We start from the raw sequence: 22,937 nt of genomic DNA on the forward strand, positions 1-22,937 counted from the left end.
GCCGGGATCACGCCCTGAGCCGAAGGCAGACGCTTAACCGCTGTGCCACCCAGGCGCCCCGGGAAATGGTATTTTTGAGACCACTAGGGGCATTTGCAGGTTTTTCTTCTTCTTTTTTCACTTTTCAAATGCAGTAAAAAATATATATATATAATATAAAGTTTACCATCTTAACCAATTTTAAGCACAAGTTCAGTAGTGTTAACTATATTTACATTGCTGTGCAACAGATCCCTAGAACCTCTTATCTTCCAAACCTGAAACTCAATATCCATTAACAACTCCCATTTCCCCATCCTCCCACAGATTTTTGCCTTTCTAAAAAATGGGAAAGTAGCATAGTTCTTTAGTAGAATCTTTTACCAACATATGATTATTTTCCTCTAAACTTACAGAGTTTTAGGCCCTGACTCCATGCTATTTTTGTTTTTGGCTACTAATCCCAAACTATGCCCTACAGAGAATTTTAAGTAGCAAAGTATCTAAAAGATGAGCTATTTTTCTAGAACAGAGTGAGAATTTTGAAATGTATGCCACATGCAAAATAATGACCATTTCATTATGAGGGCTCAAAATATTCCCTGGAGCTGTACTTTGCCTAAGTAAGTGCATTCTCAAGCCTGGTGTGGACCCACCCACAATGCAGAGCTATAGCTAATATCCCATGTCCACGGTCTCATCTAGTCTGGCTCTGCCCTGTGGCTGCACCTGTTGCAGAGCAGAAATAATTTGCATCAGACTATTCAGTTCAGACCTATAGGTCCAGCTCCCTGGGCCATGAGAAATTGTTGCATAAAAAATTGTTTTATAAAAAAATTGTAAAAAAAAAAAAAGAGAGAGAGAGAGAGAGAGAAAATAGCAACGCAGATGGAAAAGGGGTGGCAGTCTGCCAGGATTCTAAAGGAGACCGACATACTGGTTTTGTTACTATTGACCAGGAAGTACCTTGTTTTGTTTTTAAAGTTTTGTGTTCTCATTTGCGTTACGTGTTCTAGAAGAGTGTATTCTAAATCATTTTCCTCTCTCCTCTTGCCGGAAGTGCTCAAATACTAAATACATACACTCAAAAGAGGAAACTCAGGAACGCAGAAATCATGTGACCAATGACTAAGTTAAATCTTTTCTGCTTACTGAAAGGGAAGAGTCTGATGATTAGTTACTGATTCTCCTTGTATTTTTAAAGTTTTGGAGTTACTGAATCATGTTCACGTTTATGCTTTTTTCCACTCTGTTTTCTTCCATATTCACGGCACCTGGGGAGCAACACTGGATCTGCAACTCCTCTGACTCCAGTGTTTGGTATTCCTATTGTGGTGAGTAAAACAGCAACAAGTGGTTCAGGGGTAAGTTTTCATGAGAGCTTCGCGCTGCCGTCTCGGGGACACAGGACATGACAGTGCGTTCCAGCCACTGCTGCGGGCAGCAAAGGTGATGGCTGGTTACTGTCCTGTGTGGGTTTTCTCGATCCTTCACAGACCTCACAAGTCTCTAAACAGTGTTGTACTTGACCTCTAAGGGCTTCTGTTGTTCCCTGTGGTCACTTCCCTCCGCCTTGAGCCCAGTTTCTCATTCTTCCCAGTTTTGGCAGAACTCTTTTCCTCTGAACTTTTCTTCTTGAGAAGGTAGACTAGTCCTGGCTGCCTTTGGAATTGATTATTGCTCCAGTATGTGATTTTCTTTTTTTTTTCTTTAGCACGGCAGTGGGCATATGGCAGGTGCTTTATACATGTTTGAGGCTGTGACTTTTGAGGAGTCTTGGAATCACCTCCCTAATTGGATGTTAGCCTGGTTCTGTCAGTTACTAGCTGTGTGATCTCGAGCGAAAAGTACTTAGCCTCTCTGTGTCCCAGCTTTTTTGTCTGTAAAATGAGAGTGATTTTATAAGCTTTATTTATTTATTTATTTATTTATTTATTTATTTATTTATTTAAAGAAAGAGCGTGGGGGGAGGGACAGAGGAAGAGAGTGAGAGAGAATCTCAAGCAGTTTCCACGCCCAGTGTGGAGCCAAAGCAGGCCTCGATCTCACTACCCTGAGATCATGGCATGAGCCGAAATCAAGAGTCAGCTTAACTGAACCACCCAGGTGCCCCCGAAAGCGATTTTAAAGATACTTTACAAGGATTGTTGTAGGTGAAGTTTTTAGCACGTAGCCACATAGAAACAACAGTATTGATTAACTTAAAAAATCAGCCATACCCTAATGCTATGAACTAGCTGGATCACTATTTTTTGTTTTTCTTCCCTATTTCTCTACAAATGTCTACAGTCTGAAAGCACAGCAGCAGGGCTAGACTGAGGTTTTGGTTTGGTATTTTCCACTGGTTTGCTCATCGTGGGTCGACTGGTCTTTTCTACCCATTAGTGATATCAGGTTTGATGCTTCCGCAAATGCTAGCTCCTTGATATTTGGGAAAAACAATTGATGGTTTGTTTAATCCCTGGGGGAGATTTACAAATGTACTTTGAGTTCTGAGAAGTTCTATAAGAAAGAAACCTATTTAATCCCCAGATTTTCAATTTTATTTTATTTTATTTTTAAAATGTGTGTTGACCATCTTGAAAAACACACTCTGGCAAATGCTAATATAAAGTTACTTCCAGGGAATTAGCGTAATTGCCAGGTATGAGAACAAGATTTAGCTGTGTAACCAATCTTACACTCGTGGCTTTTTCCCTATATGTGGATTGTACTGAATTCCCTTGCAACTTATCTCTGGAATTTTTCTATCCTATAATGTCAGTACACCTCTCCGCCACCAGGAAGCCTCCCGAGTCTTCTCTGCTGCCAAGTCTCCTCTTTCCTTTGGCTTCTATGTACCACATGTTGATTCTGTCACCCTCTATTTAAAATTTTTTATTTTTATTTTTATTCTTAAGTAATATTTATACCCAACAGGGGGCTTGAACTTACAATCTCAAGATCAAGAGTCACATGCTGGGGCACCTGGGTGGTTCAGTCAGTTGAGTGTCTGACTCTTAATATCAGCTCAGGTCATGATCTCACGGGTCATGGGATCGAGCCCCACATCTGGGTTCTGTGCTCAGCAGGGAGTCTGCTTGAGGATTCTCTCCCTCTGCCCTTCCCATGCACATGCTCTCTCTTTTTCTCTCCCAAATAAATAAATAAAGCTTTTGTGGTCTATCAAATGTCCTACAGAGCATGTTGTCAAGTCAGCTGAATTTAATTCAGTTTAACAAGTTTTATTTAATAGGCATTGAGTTTAGTTATTATGCTAAGAACACTTAGAATGCAAAGGTTATGTGAGATATAGCCGGAACCTCAAGGAACTTCTGGCTTTTGTCTCGTGTGTAGTAGGGGGAGTAACTGTAACACGAGGATTTATTCATTTATTCTATGAGCTCAGCATGGCCACTGGGAAGCCCAATAACTATTTGGAGCTTGACTTATGCCAAGCTGAGCCACCTTTTTCCTGTCTTTCCCATCTCATCATCCACCTAATTCTTTAGGCCCCCGACCAGGGGTATCCTTTAATTATCTCTTTTCCTTATCCCCCACACTCAGTGTGTTGGTGATTCCCATTTTCACTATCTCCAGAATATGTTCTCAAGCCAACTACTTCTCACTGTCCTCTGCTCACCACTCATACCCCTCATTTCTCCTCTGGCCTCTGCAGCAGTCTCTCAGATTGTCCTCTCTCCACTTCGATTCTTTACCCCGTAAAATCTGCTCTTGACCCAGAGACCAGGGAGGTCTTTTGAAAATGTAAATAAGTCAGACAATGTCACTCTTCTTGCTTAAAACTTTCCAGTGGCTTTTCACACTTCACACTTCACAATTAGAGTGAAGTCCCAACTTTATACCAAGACCTCCCAGACCCCTCCAGATGGCCCCTGCCTACTTGTCTGCTCCCTGTGATTCCCGCCCACCCTCTCTCATTATTTGCCGTCCACACTGGCCTTTATTATTATCATTGTTTATATTACCAATGTAACACACATCAAAGTTACCCTTTTAACCATCTTTAAGTGTACAGTTCAACGGCATTAAGGATATTCACAGTGTTGTGTGATCATTACCACTATCCCTTTCCAGAATTTTCATAATCCTGAGCAGAAATTCTGTACCCATTAAACACTAATACCCCATTTCTCCGTCCCTCTAGTTCCTGGTAACTTCCACCCTACCTTCTGTCCCTGTGAATTTGCTTACTGCAGGTATCTCACATAATAGTCTTTGCACATGTTTGTGCCTGTCTGTATGTGCGTGTTTTTGTTGTTGCTCGAACATATCAAAGTCATCTCACCTCCGAGTCTGCACTTACTAGAAATCCTTCTGGTTAAAACACTCTTCTCCAGTTTCCACAGGCCTGGTTCCTTCCCATCACTCCCTGAGTAATGCAGTTGAAGTGTCTCCACCAGCTCCGCGCCCCACTCCTCTGTCTCCACCATGCACTCGCTCTTTGTCCCATGACTCTCTTTGATTTTCTTATTAGCATGTACATTTCTCAAGAGCAGGGCCCATGACTTCTTGCTGATTGTTGTTTCTTTAGTGCGTAAAGAGATGTTCATCACAAAATAGGTGCCAAGCAAATAGGTGCCACACATTTGTTATCTGCCGTGTGCCCAGCACTGTGCTACCTACCAGAGATATGAAAAACAAATGAGACATCCTTCCTGCCCTGAAGGCTGGTGCTATCTTTATGAAGAAGACAGATATGTAAATGAATAGTTGTAATAAAGATTTACAAATGACCGCTGAAAGACGGTCAAGGGCTATGAATGATAGTGTGTTTGTGACTTGTGGGCGTGGGGAGGTGTGGAGGAGTCCAGGAAGGCTTAACAGTGTTGATGATATTTGAATACATTTTGAAGGAGGAGAAGGAATGTCTAGACTGAGGATGACAAGGGCATTCCTGTCAAAAGGGACCACATATTTATGTATCAGAATTCCACCAAAGAGGTAAAATGAAGTGCTATGATGGTTCAACTCCAGCCAACATTTCCTCCCTAGACCTCCGAGAATACTTAATGCCAACACTCAGACGGGCACTGGTTTCATTTCCACTGCCAACTGCAGTTGCCTGGAATGTTGGATTAAGAAGGATTCTGAGGCAGAGCTCAGTGGGAAAGCGCTATGTTGGATTAGCAATGCTGATTTTTATGGTTGCAGGGGAAATAGGAGCTTCTTGCGCTGTGCGTTTGTTAAAACAGGTCACCACTTTCTGTAACAAACCAAATAGAGGATTTTATCACATACATGGTGACTTTAAAGTAATGAAGCTGTCTTCCAGTAGTTCCTTGTAAATAATAAAATCACATTCCATACAGTGCTATATGATCTTTTGATTCTTACATCTAATTATTGTTTGGATGTTGATCTTATCTTCCCAGAAAAATCATAGACTTCCTGATGTGAAAACTAAGTCTCATATCTCTGTTCTCCACGCTCTAACACCCCTGCCCCCTGGCCACCCTGCTCTGATTCCTGGCCCAACACTGAGCACCCACAGGGGCTCTCTAAACATTTATCTGGTTGAATTGAGTTGTTGATGTTGTCATCATAATCAGACAACTTCAGACATGCAGAATCCTTAATTGGAAATAGAAAATTGCCCTTAGTAACACGACTCTGGTGATTCACTGCTTTTAACTTATTCTTAGCTTCTTCTCCAGAGTCTTTGGTTGGCTTGCTCTGAGGATTTTCTACAAGGATATGGCTGGGAAAGAAGATACACATTACACTATGCTTGGTAATGCATATGAAAATGCCCACATTTCAATACCATAACAACCTTTTTATTCCTAAGAAAGGTAATGATGGGTATTAATTATGCAAATCTTTGAAAATACAGGTGAAAATGAAGACATAAGGTAACCTAAGCCTGTCACGATGGAGTTGACCACTGTCAATATTCTAATTTTGGTGAATACTCTTTTAGATATATAAAGGCGTATATTAAAAACCATAAAACCAGAATCATACTGTATATACTATTGGGTAACCATGTTTTTAAAACTTAATAATACATCTATGTCATTAAATATTCTAAAAATTCATTTTAATGACTGCATATTAATTTAATATATAGGTATACAAATTTACTTACTCAACCACTTCTGTACATTTTTAATTGAGATAAACTTGACATATAACATTTTATTAGTTTCAGGTGTACAAAAAGACAGATATATGTGTATATTGCAACAGTAAATCTGGTTAACATCCATCACCACACATAGTTACAAATTTTCTTTTATGATGAGAACTTTGATGATATATTCTATTAGCAACTTTTAAATGTACAATACAGTTTTGTTAACTATAGTCATCATGCTGTATATTACATCTCAGGATTTACTTATTTTGTAACTGGAAGGTTATACCTTCGGACCACCTTCACCCATTTTTGTCCATGCCCATCCCCCACCTCTGGCAACCACCAATCTCTTCTCTGTATCTATAAATTTAGTGTTTTGTTTTGTAGATTCCTCATATTAGAGAGATCATACAGTGTTTGTCTTTCTCTGTCTGAATTAGCATAATGCCCTCAGAACCCATCTGTGTTGCGAATTGGGCATTTTTTCTTTGGTCATAAACCATTAAGGGATGAACATCTGTTGGTCAAATGTTTGTGAACATCCATGATTAGGTGAAATGACTGTTAATATAATTCATTCTATGGGAATTTTGTTGCAAGTAAACTCAATTAATTGAATGAGAGATGTTAACATTAATTTTTTAAAAAGATTATTTATTTATTTATTTATTTATTTATTTAGAGAGCATGAGCAGCACAGGGGCAAAGGGAGAGGGAGAGAGAGAGAGACTCTCAAGCAGATTCTGCGCTGAACACAGAGCCCCTTGTGGGCTGGATTGCATAGCCCTGAGATTCATGACCTGAACCAAAACCATTAGAGTCTGACACTTAACTGACTGAGCAACCCAGGAGTCCCTAACATTAATTTTAATGGTTGCATTCAGGGACAAATCCACACAAGCCTGGTATCATCTCTCTCCCCTCCTTCTCAGTGCTTTTATGAACTCTTCTTCTTTTTCTTCTTCTTTTTTTTTTAAAGATTTTATTTATTTATTTGACACAGAGAGAGAGAGAGACAGCCAGCGAGAGAGGGAACACAAGCAGGGGGAGTGGGAGAGGAAGAAGCAGGCTCCCAGCGGAGGAGCCTGATGTGGGGCTTGATCCCAGAACGCCAGGATCACGCCCTGAGCCGAAAACAGACGCTTAATGACTGCGCAACTGAGGCGCCCCTATGAACTCTTCTTCTATACCGTTCTTGAAACTCCTACTGCAGGAAGACTGTTCATTAGCTTATTCATTCGTTTATTCACTCACTTAACATTTACCAGATCTCTAAGTACTTGATGTATATTTTCTATTTTGAACCAATGGAACATACACAGCGTGAAGAGAGTGGATAAAAGGAGAGCAGTGTCGACGGGAAACGGTTAAAAAGTTCCAAAATAGAACAAGTAATGTTATGAAAATATTTTGGGGGGAGTTTTTTTCCTTCACACCATTTAAACTAATTCAGTATCTTCAACCTCCACCTTAACAATATTAGGGTGTTAAAACACGAATCTATTATGGGAGGTTTCTTTTCTGTACTTATGCAGTATTTTAAAACCTATTTTACTGTGGTAGGGACACTTTACATGAGATCTACCCTCTTCAGTGGTTAAGTGTAGAACACAATATTGTTGACTGTAGGCACAGTGTCATACAGCAGAGCTCTAGAACTTACTCATCTTGCTTGATTGAAACTTTATGCCCGTTGCTTAGTAATTCCCTATCTCCTCCGCTCCCTGAGCCTCTAGCAACCACTATTCTACTCTTTGGTTCTATGAATTTGACTATTTGAGATACTGCATGTAAGTGGAATGATGCAGTATTTGTCCTTATATGACCAGCTTATTTCCCTTAGCATAATGTTCATAGGATTCATCCGTGTTGTAGCATATTGCAAAATTTCCTTCTTTTTCTTAAGGCTGAATAGTATTCCACTGTATGTATAGGCCACATTTTTATTTACTTATTCATTTATTTATTTATTTAAAGATTTTATTTATTTACTTGACAAAGTGCACGTGCACAAGCAGGGGGAGCGGCAGGTAGAGGGAGAGGGATAAGCAGGCTTCCCACGGAGCAGGGAGCCCAACACGGGGCTCGATCCCAGGACACTGGTAGCTTAACTGACTGAGCCACCCAGGTGTCCTAAAATAAAATCTTAAAAAAAAAAAAGGAAATCATGTGCAAGGAAAATTTTACTTCTTCCTTTCCGATTTGGATGCTTTTTATTTATTTTTCTTGCCTAATTGATCTGACTAGGTCTTCTGGTGCTATGTAAAGAGTGGTTATCCTTGCTTTCTTTCTAATCTTAGAGGAAAACCTTTCAGTTTTTTACCGTTGAGTGTAATGTTAGCTATGGACTTTTCATATATGGTTTTTATTATGTTGAGGCCATTTCCTCTAATCCTAATTTTTGAGAGTTTTTATCACAAAAGGGTGTTAAATTTTGTCAAATGCATTTTCTGTATCTATTGAGATAATCATATGATTTTTATCCTTCATCCTATAGAATTTTGCATCTACATTCATTAGAGATATTGGCCTGTAGTTTTCTTGTGGCGTCTTTGTCTGGTTTTTAAAATTGAAGATTTTATTTATTTATTTATTTAAGAGAGAGTGAAAGTGAGAGAGAGCAAAGAGGGAGAGGGAGAAGCAGACTCATTGCTGAAAGGAGAGCCCGATGGGGGGCTCCGTCCCAGGACCCCGAGATCACAACCTGAGCTGAAGGCAGATGCTTTAACCGACTGAACCACCCAGGCACCCCTTTGTCTGGTTTTAGTATCAGGGTAATGCTGGGCTCATAAAATAAGTTTGGAAATGGTCCCTTTCAATATTTTGAAAGAGTTTGAGGATCAGTATTAATTCTCATTTAAATGTTGGGGGGTAGAATTTACCTGTGAGGCCATCTGGTCCTAAGCTTTTCTTTGTTGGGAAATTTTTTATTACTTATTCAATCTCTTTATTACTTATAAGTCTCTTGAGACTTTCTAATTTGTCATTCCTTTGGGTATTCCCCATGGGAAACTTGGGGCAATGGATACATGAGCCAACCTCTTGCTTCCCGAGTGAAGCTGGGAGCTAGGGGATCTTTTCCTGATTGTGCTGTGCCAGATGAGGGTTTCTGGTAAAAGGCTGTCCTCTACTGACTTTGGTGAGTCTGATTTCACGTTCTCCTGGGGTACAGGAAACTTTCAATTAGTTTCTGATTTCTTGCAAAGGGAATTTGTCCATGAGTTGTTACTGAATTGGTGTGTTTGTGAGGGGAAGAGGGGTCTTGGACTTCTTACTCTGCCATTTTGTTGATGTCACCCCTCCAGGGAGGGGGATGGTTTTAACCATCCTCAGTTTTTCTCATTACATGATTTCAGTGGCATCTTTTGGGGAATGATATTCAGAATACTCTACTTACTGGAAATGATTTGTAATAATTTATTGACATTATCTTTGTTCTTCCATTTAGATAACATGAAAGTTCCTATTTCGATAGATCCTAAACCCTGTATAACATTGAAGGGAAGCAGGGGATATTTGCATCTTTCCTACGTTCCACGTAAGTTCAATGTTTTCTTTTTGTAATTCAGTGAAAAGGGTTCAAGAAGTATTAATGATAAATGATTGTGTTCTAAATGTACATGTATTGGTTTTCTATTTCTATGTGAAAAATACCACAATTTTACTGGCTTAAAACACTACACATCTATTATCTTTCAGTCTGTGTGTGTCAGTAGCCTAGATATGGCTTAGTTTGTCTGGTTCAGGCTCTCCCACAAGGTTTCCGTTAAGGTGTCAGCCAGGACTGGAGTCTCTTCTGAATGTTCAGGTAGGGAAGGGTCCACTTCTAAGCTCACGTGGTTGTTGACAGTATTCATTTCCTGTCTGGCTGTTGGACAGCACTCAGTTCCTTGCCATAAGGGCCTTTTCAACATGGCTTCTTGCTTCATCAAAGCCAGCAGAAGGGGCAAGCTAACAAGATCCAAGTCACAATCTAATGTAGGCTAATCATGGAAGTGTCACTCTATCACCTTTGCTGTATGCTGTTTGTTAGAAGCAAGCCACTAGGCTAGCTCACACTCATGGGAGACGGGATTACGTATGGCGTGGGGGTAAAAATGGAAATAACTCGAGACTTCTAAAAATCTAATAGGTGTATCCTTTGTCAACCATTAACTATTCAGCTCATAAGTAAAGCTGGGTTTCCACTAATCAAAGATCTGTATATGAGCGAGCCACAACTTTTTTTTTTTTTAAAGATGACCTTTCTAAAAAAAAACCATGATGATTATGGGATGAAAGAAGGCAGCTTTTTGGCTTGTTTTGTGCTGTTTCTTGTTTTTCCTCTCTATGATTTCACTTGTAATCATCAGCTTAGTAAAAATGAAGTTGGGTAATGGTGATAGCACCAGGATGGATGAGTGTCTGTGAAAACATACAAAATGTTCTTCCTCTCCTCCTAGTCAGCTCTGTTGCCTATAAGTCCTAGGAAACTTCAGCTCTAACCATCATCATTATCATTGTTGTTTTCATCACCACCGGCATCATTTACTACTAACTTATATTTGGAGCTTATACTTTACAAAGTGCTTTCACATAAATAAACTTAAACATTTCCCCCAATTTTAGTTCTTCAGTTTACAAGACAAAAGACAGCTGAAAACCCAGAAATATAGACAATAAACTTGTGTTTTAATTTCCCTGAACCTAATTGTTTAAACAGTATTTTGAAACTTTGTCTCTGTATTCACGTATTCATTAAAAATACTTAGAAATGGGGCGCCTGGGTGGCTCAGTCGTTGGGCGTCTGCCTTCGGCTCAGGGCGTGATCCCGGCATTCTGGGATCGGGCCCCACATTGGGCTCCTCTACTAGGAGCCTGCTTCTTCCTCTCCCACTCCCCCTGCTTGTGTTCCCTCTCTCGCTGGCTGTCTCTCTCTCTGTCAAATGAATAAAATCTTTAAAAAAAAAAAAAACTTAGAAATGCATAGTATATTTCAAGTATTGTGATAGGTCTTTGGAATTCATTGATAAATAAGATGTTTTCTTGACCTTCAAGAATCAGTGCAATAGGAGAGAGAGATCTGTAGATAATATGGTATGATAAGTGAAATGATAGCATTAAGGCTCAGTGGTAGCACAGAAGAAAGGATAATCAACTCTGTTCACTCCACTTTCTTGGTCAAAGGTGAAAGAAATAATATAAGTTTTTGCCTGGCCAAAGTTCTACAATTTTTTCCTTTTCTCAGGTTTTGTTTTCTGCTTTATGTGATGTGCTTTATCCACCCCCACCCCCCATGTTTGGCAGAAGTGATTATTTACATAACAAATGACCTCATTTTCAAGTGAACCTCTTGCCCTTACCCACCGCCCCCCCCCCCCCCCAGACAGAATGTATTCCTCTAGGCTGAAGTAATACTACAATACTGTGTACTTGGGTTTCTCTGAAAAGAAGATACTAAAAAGGAATTAGACATACAAGAGATTTATTGGGGGAAGTGCTGGGAAAAATAAAGTGAAGAGGAAGCCAGAGTAAGCAAGGAGAGAATTCAGATTAACGTGCAAGTCTGATATCTTTGAAATGAGAGAGGAAAGGAAGAACTATTTGGTAAGGTGGTCATCAGACCAAAACGCATCCCTGGGGTACTCTGTGCCAGGTCCGTGGAGAGCCTTAGAGCAAAGATTGCTTGTCACATCACAAGTGTCTCATGACAGGCGGAGGTGGTTTGGTTAATAGTGTCCTTGTGGTGTTTGGTTATTACAGGGGCAGCCTTGGTCATAATAGGAGCAATATAGGAGTTTGGCTTCTGGATGATTTTGGAGAGAGATCTGAAGGTGCGGCAGCTAAAGGCTGTCTGCCAACTACCCTCCTTCTCCCAGCAGGTTCTTTGAAAGGGAGATTTGAGTACCTCACCATTCACTAAATATGACATTTTTATAACATTATATTAATTCGGTACAAAAGAATTATTTAGTCAAATTTTGAAAATTGGATTATTTGTGTTTTTTTGGTGGTGTTGTATAAGTTCTTTATATATTTTGGATGTTAATCCCTTATTGAATCTATCATTTGCAAATATCTTCTCCCATTCAGGTTGCCATTTTGTTTTGTTGATGGGTTCCTTTGCTGTGCAAAAGCTTTATATTTTGGTGTAGTCCCAATAGTTTAATTTTGCTTCTGTTTCCCTTGTCAAAGTAGACATATTTAGAAAAAATGTTTTACGGCTGATGTCAAAGAGATTACTGCCTGTTTTCCTCCAGGAATCTTAAGGTTTCGGGTCTTACATTTAGGTATTTATCCACTTTGAGTTTATTTTTGTGTGTGTTATAAGAAAGTGTTCTAGTTTCATTCTTTTGCATGTGGCTATCCAGTTTCCTCAATACTATTTGTTGAAGAGACTGTCTTTTTCCCGTTGTATATTCTTGCCTCCTTTGTCATAGAGTAATGGACCAGGCAACTGTGGCTTTGTTTCTGGGCTCTCTGTTTTGTTCCATTGATCTATGTGTCTATTTTTGTGCCAGGGCTATACTCTTTCAATTACTACAGCTTTGTGGTATATCTTGAAATCTGCAATTGTGATATGTCCAGCTTTGTTCTTTTTCAAGATCGCTTTGCCTATTTGGGGTCTTTTGTGGTTCCATACAAATTTTAGGATTATGTGTTCTATTTCTGTGAGAAAGGTTTTAGTATTTTCATAGGGATTGCATTAAATCTGTTGATTGCTTTGGATAGTATAGATATTTTAGCAATATTCGTTCTCCCAATCCATGAGCATGGAATATTTTTCCATTTGTTTGTGTCACCTTCAATTTCTTTCATCAGTGTTTTATAGTTTTCAGAGTATAGGTCTTTCACCTCTTTGGAAAAGTTTATTCCTAGGTATTTTATTCTTTGGTACAATTGTAAATGGGATTGTTTTCTTAATTTCTCTTTTTGCTACTTTATTATTAGTGTATAGAAATACAATAGATTTCTGTATATTAATTTTTTATTCTGTAACTCTACTGAACTCATTTATCAATTCCAGTAGTTTTTTGGTGGAGTCTTTAGGGTTTTCTTTATATAATATCATGTCATCTGCAAAGAGTGAAAGCTTTAGTTCTTCCTTACCAATTTGGATGCCCTTTATTTCTTTTTGTTGTCTGATTGCTGTGGCTGGGACTTCTAGTACTATGTTGTATAAAAGTGGTGAGAGTAAACATCCTTATCTTGTTCCTGATCTTAGAGGAAAAGCTCTCAGTTTTTCCCCATTGAGTATGATGTTAGCTATAGGTTTTTCATATATGGCCTTTATTATGTTGAGGTATGTTCCCTCTAAACCTTACTTTGTTGAGAGTTTTTACCATGAATGGATGTTGTACTTTGTCAAATGCTTTTTCTGAATCTATCGAAATGATCATATAGTTTTTATTCTTTCTCTTGTTAATGTGATGTATCATGTTGATTGATTTGTGAATACTGAACCACTCTTGTATCCCTGGAATAAGTCCTACCTGATCATGATGAATGATTTGTTAATGTGTTGCTGGATTTGGTTTGCTAATATTTTGTTAAGGATGTTTACATCTATGTTCATCAGAGATACTGACTCATAGATCCCTTTTTTTGTACTGTCTTTATCTGGTTTTGGTGTCAGAGTAGTGCTGGCCTCATAAAATGAATCTGGAAGCTTTCCTTCCTCTTCTATTTTTTGGAATTTTTTTTTAAATTAAGATATAATGTGTTATTTGTTTCATCAGTCTTATATAATACCCAGTGCTCATTACAACATATACCCTCCCCAATGTTTACCAGTAACCCCATCTCCCTACCCCCCTCCCCTCCAGCAGCCCTCAGTTTATTTCCTAAGATTAAGAGTCTCTTATGGTTTGTCTCCCTCTTTGGTTTCATCTTGTTTCATTTTTCCTCTCTTCCCCTATGATCCTCTGCCTTGTCTCTTAAATTCTGCATATCCGTGAGATCATATGATAATTGTCTTTGATTGACTTATTTCACTTAGCATAATACCCTCTAGTTCCATCCACGTAGTTGCAAATGGGAAGATTTTGATTTTTTTTTATGGCTGGTATTTTTTGGAATAGTTTGAGAAGAATAGGTAACTTCTTAAAAAAATGTTTGCTTATATTCACCTGTGAAATCATCTGGCCCTAGACTTTCGTTTGTTGGGAGTTTTTTGATTGATTCATTTTCATTGCTGGTAATTGGTCTTTTCAAATTTTCTGTTTCTCTCTGATTCAGTTTTGGAAGGTTATATGTTTCTAGGAATTTATCCATCCCTCTAGGTTGTCCAGTTTGTTGGCATATAATTTTTCATAATGTTCTCTTATAATCATTTGTATTTCTGTGGTGTTGCTTGTTATTTCTCCTCTTTCATTTCTGGGTTTGAGTCCCTTCTCTCTCTCTCTCTCTTTTTTTTTTTTTTTTTTGATGAGTCTGACTAAAGGTTTATCAATTTTGTTGAACTTTTCGAAGAATCAGCTCCTGCTTTCATCGATTATTTAGTCATATTTTTGTACTGCTTTATAATTATGACCCGAGTTTCCCTAGAATGTATTGGAATGTCTGTATAAGTGTGGGGCCATATCCATAGAAATCAACATTATTTTTATGGGACTATAGCTACTTAAATTCAATAAGAGCTATAAGAACTTGAATCAAAAATAGGTTGCGGATGGAAATTATTTATTTTGAGATTTATAGCTTTGCTAGTAAATTATTTGTATACTATTAACTGATTAATAAAAAAACAAATAAAGCTGGACTTTAAGCCTCCTTCAAAGTTATATCTGAAAGTTCTTGGAGTTGTGTTAGCTGAGCTCAAAAACAGTCTTGTTACTGCATGTAGCTACCGTGTTTCTTGTCTCTCACTCTGATACCCACATTGGTATCCCTGGCTTACTGAGCCATACAAGTGGTATCTCACTTTGTCTATTGTTCATGTGCCTAAAATGACCATAGTGATGTCCAAGGGCAAGAAGCTTCTCAAGGTGTAAACTACTGAGATGTCAAAGCAGCACTTCCTTTCTTGGAGTCATTGAAGACTGGAATCACACTGTGTTTCATGGAAAAATGAAAGAAGTTTCATTGTCCTGAATCATCACTGGTACCACAGCAGTACTGCCATATGCCCATGTCTCAAGGAATTCCCCGTGAAAACAGTTCTTCAACTTCTACACCTATCCCTACTTTGGGAGTGGTGTAGGCCAAAGTTCATGGAGTGGACCATGGAACCACTGTTTGAAACACACCCTATGATGTTCTTTTCCACACGTTACCCTGAAAGTGGAGAAGTGGAAACAAATGAGGAATTTTGGTGGTACTTTAGGCTCAGGGTAATGAGGGCCTGCATTAGGAGAGTGATGATGGGGATGAAAAGGAGCCTAGTAAGATTTATTGGGATCGCAAATTCTAATGCCTATATGGTGATGAAGATGAGGTAGTCAATTTTGGATCTGTTGGGTGAGACAATGAGCAACATTTGAGTAGAGATATTGAATGCATATGTGGGACAGGTGCTCAGGAGAAAGGTTGAGACTAAAGATGATGATTTAGGAATTATCACCCTATGTGGTACCTAGAGCCAGGGAGTATGTGCACAGTAAAACTTGAGAACTGAGGATACAACCCCAAGAAAGAGAAGCCAATGAGGAGAAGGAGTCAGAGACGTTGGAGGACAACCAGAAGAGAATGGTAGCACCAATACCAAAGGAAGGAGTATTGAGGAAGGAGATGGCATTTCTGTTAAGCATACCAAGTTCAGGTTAAAGGTGGAAAATTTTTCTTTTGATTATGACTACAATGAGTCATGGTGACTTTATCAGGAAAATATTTTCAGCGACATAGTAGTTGCAATATTTTTTTAAAAAGTAATCTTTACACTCACAATATAGGGCTCAAACTCATGACCCTGCCTTCAAGAGTCACATGCTCTACCCACTGAGCCAGCCTAGAGCCTCACAATAGTTATTTTTATTATAAAAAAGATTATACATATTTTCCAGTTGGACCAACTGAATAAATTGGAATTGTGGAGCAAAATGCAGTATTTACTGGAATTTTCCATGTTAAATGGTACTAGGGAGACCATAAGAAATTAAAAAGATAACTCATGTAACTTTTTTTAACTCATGTAATTTTTAATCAAAAGGTTGTTTTAGTCTCCAAGAACTCTTTCATCAAAACTCTTAAAAAAATGGGCATGAGTTGATTATCCTCATTTCCTTTCCTTTTCATTTCTTTTTTTTTGAACTTCCTAGCAGAACTATAATTAGAACTGAAAATTTTACATTTCCATTTGATAGTTTTCTCAAAAATATAGGCTCCTCTCTTTTCAGGCACAGCATACGTAATTCTTACTGTGGAATATCCTGTTTGGTTACATTTTACTAATTATCCTCTTAGAACTTCAGTTTTCTCAACTGTTACACAGGGATAGCAATGCCCACATGGTAAGTTGTTGTGATGATTAAATGAAATAATATAGGAAAAGTGCTGGGCACGTTTTAAGTGTACAGTAAAGGTTAATTATTATTTATAAAAGAATCTATTATTTGAAGGACTAATGGGATTTTTTTTTCTTTTTAAGGAAGAGATATTAAAAAATTATATTTCAAACTCTATTTATCTTTTAACTCCATGCATTTTCCAATGCGCAAAGAAGTTATTTGCCGAGGATCTGATGATGTTTATTCTTTCTGCAGAGCTCTGAAGGGAGGTAAGCATTCAATTCATATTATTTTCAGAATGGAACATAATAGTTTATGAGAATGTTCTGAATATGAAATGCTCTGAAAATGTGCAATTCCTTTTCTAATAATTTTTTTCATCCAAAATTTTTACTTTTAGCAGTTTAAACAACATTTTACAATTATGTCATTGAGTTATATGAAGATGGTACTTATTTAAGTGTGTTTGAAGGTATATTAAAATTTTTACCTTGTTCAGATTAATATTATACATTTACCATTGGTTATGATCCCTTTTTCTAAACACTACACTTATTATTTTTTATAGAAACTCACTGAACCATAACCAAGGGAACAGGATTGGTGGAATCAGAGGGGAAAGAAAAAAAAGGAATTAAAAAAAAATTTATTAAAAAAAAAACCTCACTAGATTTTTCTACAGTGTTTTCCTCAATGTCTTCCCTCACTTTTTTCCACATTGATGTTATTCAGAGAATAATAAAATTTCAGAACTTAGGACCTTAAAGGTTACTTATTGCAAACTCATAAATTTTTCCTTAATAATTTTAAACTAGTATTTTAAATAGTTTAAATGTTTATAAATATTTTACTATCACATTACCAAAAATTGGAAAGTATAAACAATAAAAATATCACAGAGTCATATTTCTAAAAACATTTTGGAATGTCTCTTTCTGATTTTTCAATGTATGTACATTGCTTATGTACTTATAAGTATACTAGCTATAACAGTTTTTTTTTTTTTTAAGATTTTATTTTTAAGTAATCTCTACGCCCAACATGGGACTTGAACTTACAACCCCAAGATCAAGAGTCATATGCTCTACCAACTAAGCCAGCCAGGTGACCCAATAATTTTCTTTTTAAAAATTATTGTATTCAATTGTTTGACTAGATGAGCCATGTGGTTCAAAAACCAAAGTATAAACATTACATAATGAAACATCTCCCTTATTGGGTATGCTCTGGTTTATTGAACCATTCTCCTGTTGGACATTAGTTTCCTTCTGATATTTTTACTATTATAAATAATATTATAATAAATATTTATCTGTATATAATTTTTTTCATATTTTATATCTGAATATGTTTGCAAGGAGTTACATTTAACTGCTAGGGAAATATCTGAGCTTAACTGGGTTGACTGTATTTGTGGTTTTGTTTACATAGGCCAAATCCCTTTTCTAAAGCAATGTATCAATTTATACATTATATCACCAGCAATGTGTATGTACAGTAGTTTAATCTCTGTCTTGTTAACAGGGGACATTATCATCTAAAAAAAAAGAAGAAGAAGTTTCAAAAAAAACTATTAGGTTAAAAAAAAACCAATTATTTTATTAACATTTTAAAGTTACTATTGCTGTTGAATATTTTCCTATACAATTAGTTACCATTAACCTGTGCCCTCTTTTGTTTAAAAAAAGGGTTTTAGGTAGGGGTGCCTGGCTGTCTCAGTCAGTTAAGCATCTGACTCTTGATTTAGGTTCAAGTCATGATCTCAGGGTGGTGAGATCAAGCCCTGCGTTAGGCTCCCTGCTCAGGGGAAGTCTGCTTGGGATTCTCTCTCTCTCTCTTCCTCTGAACCGCCCCCCACCCCCAGCTCTCTCTCTCTCTTAAAAAAAAAAAGAAATTAGGTAGTTTACATGAATACATTAAATTTAGCAACATAGCATAGATTAGATATGGATGGGACAAAAAAATGGAAAATAAGGGCTGGGAATTAATGGAATGAGAGTAGTATAAAAATTCATATCAGGCTTATACTGGCTTTGACATTTTTATCAGTTTGATTATACATTTTCTAGCAGTCATTAAGAAAATTGTTCCTATGTACATCAGGGGTTTTTTGCCAGTGAAGTTTCGAGATAAATCTCCTAGCCAACCATCTCTCCACAGCTCTGACTTGTCTGCCACCCCCAAACCATATGCAAATAATGGAACTGGCATTGTTTCGAAGTCTGGGCTCAGAGTTGAAAAGACCTAAGTCTCTGTCCCAACCTTTCCACCTACCAACAATGTGGCCTTGGGTGTGTTATTTAACCTCTATCGGCCTCATTTTCCTCATCTATAAAATGGGGACAGTGAAACCTATTGTATATGATTTTAAGGATATAATTAGAAAATGCATATAAAAAAGGTTAGTACAGTGCTCAGAATGAGAATTCAGGAAGTATGGTTATCGAATAATAAATACTCAGGTGGGTAATAGGAGTCCTTTTGTTCCTGATTTAACAGTCCTGTCATTTTTACAAGTGAGGAGACGGATGCCTAGAGTGATTCAGTGATGTGTCATTGGTCATTTGGAGAACTAGTAATAGTAGCCTCATGACTCTTAAGACTCACTCTTCCACTATACCATGCTTTCTCTTTGAAAACAAACAAACAAACAAACAAACAAACAAACCCTCTTGGAAGATTAATGTTGTTGTCATTGTTTTTTAAATAACTGTTTCACAATCCCACCTAATTTCTGTGAGATTATGTTGACATTTTATCTGAATTTTTAAAATTTCACTTTCTTGAGACCTAAGGTGTGTCAGACTCAACCCAGTCTGCTGGCTTTTCCCTCCCTCCCTCATTTTCTTCTACAAACATCTGTTGAACCTAATTTGAGCAAATCATGATTTAGGCTCTAGTGATCCAAAGTTGAATGATAGGGTCTCCCTCATCAGAAGGTCCCTCTGTTCTGGGAAAGACAGTCATGGGAACAAAAATTATAATGAAATGTCATAAATGCCAATAGAATTAAATGCTCCTAGTTTTAACTATATAGTTATCAATTTGCTGTGACAGAACTCAGATAAGGTTACAGAAAGTATGTTATTAAAGTCTTGAATCTGAGAACATCAGAGAGGAGGAGGAAGGACATTCCTTGGAGAGGAAACAGCATATGCAAACACATCTAGCCATGAAAGAATATGGTTCATTTGGAGAGTAGTTTTTTTGTAGCTGGAGCAGAATGTGCTGTGGGGAATTGCTGGAGATGAGCCTAGGAAAGGGGGCAGGAGCAAGCATGTAAGTCATGCACAAAATATTGGCCTGCATCTTGTCATCAGTGGGTAGGGATGACCCACCGAGATTTTCAGTTTTGCAGATAACTAGTGTCCATATGGAAGGAGGCGGGGGTTGGCCGAGGCAGGAAACTGGGATGGAAGGAAGAGGAGCCAGGAGGCTGTGTGAGACACAATGAAGACTGAACAAAGATGGCAGCCTGGAAGCAGAGGGGAGGAGAAGAGAGAGGGCGTATTTGGAGACACAATTGGCAGGATATGCTGATTGATTTGAGGTGGCAGGCAAAGATCAGGTAAAATCAAGGGCTGGTAGAGGGCCAGTGACTGGGATTAGCAGAAGTGCCATTATCTGAAATGATGAGTACAGAAGAAGGGGCAGATTTTTAAAGAGAAAGCAATGGGTTCTGGTTTGGACATATTGAGCTCAAGGTAATTTTGGAACATTCAAATAAACATGTCCATCTGGTAGCTGAGTATATGGGCTCAGAGCTCAGGGCATTCTGATTTAAGAAGCACTGATGCTATCAAGAGACCCTTGAAAATTTGAGAATCAAATTAGTAAGTACCATACATATCTACTTTTAAAATAATTTTCCTTTTTGTATTTGTTACAAAAGTCATATATTTTTAGGATATGATATTTAGAAAATATAGGCAAGCAAAAATAAAATAAAAATTATGCATAATATTACCACTTCTTACACACACACACACTCACATATCTTTGTTTCTTTAATTTATTATTTATTTATTTATTTATTTATTTATTTATTTATTTGACAGAGAGATACAGCCAGTGAGAGAGGGAACACAAGCAGGGGGAGTGGGAGAGGAAGAAGCAGGCTCCTAGAGGGGAAGCCTGATATGGGGCTCAATCCCAGAACGCTGGGATCACGCCCTGAGCCGAAGGCAGACGCTTAATGACTGCGCCACCCAGGCGTCCCTGTTTGTTTCTTTTAAAAACACATTTGAGGGGCGCCTAGGTGGCTCAGTTGGTTAAGTGTCTGCCTTCAGCTCAGGTCATGATCTCAGGGTTTGGATCAATTCCCGTGTCAGGCTCTTTGCTCAGCAGGGAGTTTCCTTGTTCCTTTCCCTCTGCCCCTTCCCCCTGCTCGTGATCTCTCTATCTCTTGCAAATAAATAAATAAAATAAAATCTTAAAAAAAAAAACCACATTTGAATATAAATAAATGGATATTTCAAAGGCATTTTAAACTTAATTATCTGTCAGCCCTGTTTCCAGAATCTTGCTAAGGTTGCTGTAGCAAAGTACCACGACAAGCTAGCTGGCTCAGAACAGCAGACAATGATTGTCTGACAGTCTGGAAGCTAGAAGTCCAAATCAAAGTATTGGCAAGGCTGTGCTCCCTCTGATGGGGTGAGGGAAAGATCTGTTCTGGGCCGCTCTCCTAGCTTCTAAAGGCCCAGGTGATTCTTGCCTTGTAGATGGCCATCTTCTCCCCGTGTCCCTTCACAATCTTCTCTCTATGCATGTCTGTCTGTGTCTAAATTTCCCCTTTTTATAAGGACACAGTCATATGAGATTAGGGCCCACCTTAATGACCTCATCTTGACCATCTAGCAAAGGTGCTATTTCCAAATAAGGCCATGTTCACAGGCACTGGGGGTTACGACTTCGACATCTTTCTGGGGGACACAATTCAACTCATAACACCACCTGAGACTTAGGTTCTGCATTCTACATGGTTGCCAGGAAAAGTGTGCTGGGCCACAAGTGAGCTGCGTGGGAAGAATAGAGAGGGGCCTAAGCAGGGGCTCTATCTTCTTTTCCTCTGCCCCTGCCTTGGTTCTCTCCTGGCTTCTTGAGTGTGGGCAGAAGCTTCAAGCTAACTTCCCATAAGAATAGAATGGAATATATGAGCAACATATGAGCTTTCTAAGAGAGACAAAATAATGGAAAAGAAGACTATCTTACAGAAGACGTTAGTACCCCTTCTTCCCACCTGACCTGGTAAACGCTTGGGCAGCCTCCCCAGATAGAAATCTCGAAGTTACTCTTGATTTCTTTCTCAAATCCTCAAGTCTCATCCATCTCCTTTCTTTCCTCTCTCACACAAAGTTTTCAGGATTGCCTTCACAACCAGGGCCTTGGATTCAGAAAAGGCTTCACATTTAGAATTTAATATTCCATGATCATAGTCTTGAGATTCTTAATAATTGTATCTTTGAGTGCGTGTTTTGTAAGTGAAGTCTGATGGGACCATGGGGCATGCACGCAGCTCCCCTACATGGGTTCTGGCTCCCTGCTGCCCAGTCCTCTGCTGGCATCCTGGGCCCTGATGGTACCCCCCACCCAAGTTACAGCCAGTGACCCCTGCCACCTGGGGGGAGCCTGGATGCAGGGAGGGTCAGGATTAGGCGAAGCTGCCCTGCAGTGTCTGAAGTGGGATGTGGCCATGTTCAGCTCACCTGGGCTGGCAGCACTGGCTTGTTCAGTAGGTGACTAGGTGGCGGCAGGACTGCCTCCTCACCAACAGGTAGCTCATGGAGGTGTTACCTGGAGGTTGCAAAACCCTTGAGGGTCACTTGTGGGACAGCAGGCCTATGGGAAGGAAAGAAGCCCGATTTGTCTTCTCTTCCCTGATGTGAGGCATGAGACATGTGGCAGGATGGAGGAGGGAGAGCCTCAGGCAGCTGTGAGGGCCATGCTTTGCGCAGGTGTCCCCATCATGGAGCAGCCTCTCGGGCTGTACTCACCTTGCACTCTGTGCCGAGAAAACATTCCCTTGGATCATTCCATGCCTGGGTGTACCTTCTCTTCCTTCTTTCAAATTTCCTGAGCCAAGCTTGTTAGTTTTCTCCGGTCAGCTTCAGATACCTTCTGGGGATGAGCCACCAAATACAAATTGTGTCATTTCAGTGATTCTGCCTCAGAGTTAAAAGCTCTAATATTTGGGTTTAAAGCTGTCATTGCACAATATAAAGATGAATGGCAATTTAAAATTTTGTTTGATTTCAAATGATATTACGTAGCAAATAAAGAATATGGCAAGTCTAGAGAGAGACATCGGAGGAAAGGAAAAAGCTTTATATTTCCGTACCTTTAATAGGATGTCTCCCTGCTTTTTTTTTTTTTTTAAAGATTTTATTTATTTATTTGACAGAGAGAGACCGTGAGAGAGGGAACACAAGCAGGGGGAGTATAAGAGGAGAAGC

The 22,937-nt window shown here is 38.7% G+C and overlaps 1 protein-coding gene across 1 annotated transcript in view; it reads left to right on the forward strand.

Moving 5' to 3' along the window:
* Positions 1-1,115: 1,115 nt before the first annotated feature.
* The window catches only part of LY96 (lymphocyte antigen 96), a 25,141-nt gene continuing 3,319 nt past the window's right edge, over positions 1,116-22,937 (forward strand). Inside the window, exons 1-3 of the mRNA XM_008710811.2 lie at positions 1,116-1,313; positions 9,510-9,599; positions 16,626-16,754. Coding sequence (XP_008709033.1) covers positions 1,202-1,313; positions 9,510-9,599; positions 16,626-16,754 — 331 coding nt within the window. The 5' untranslated portion in view covers positions 1,116-1,201. The remainder of the gene's footprint in view (positions 1,314-9,509; positions 9,600-16,625; positions 16,755-22,937) is intronic.

This window comes from Ursus maritimus, unplaced genomic scaffold, assembly GCF_017311325.1.
Source record: "Ursus maritimus isolate PB19 unplaced genomic scaffold, ASM1731132v1 scaffold_9, whole genome shotgun sequence".
Taxonomy (NCBI): Eukaryota; Metazoa; Chordata; class Mammalia; order Carnivora; family Ursidae; genus Ursus; species Ursus maritimus.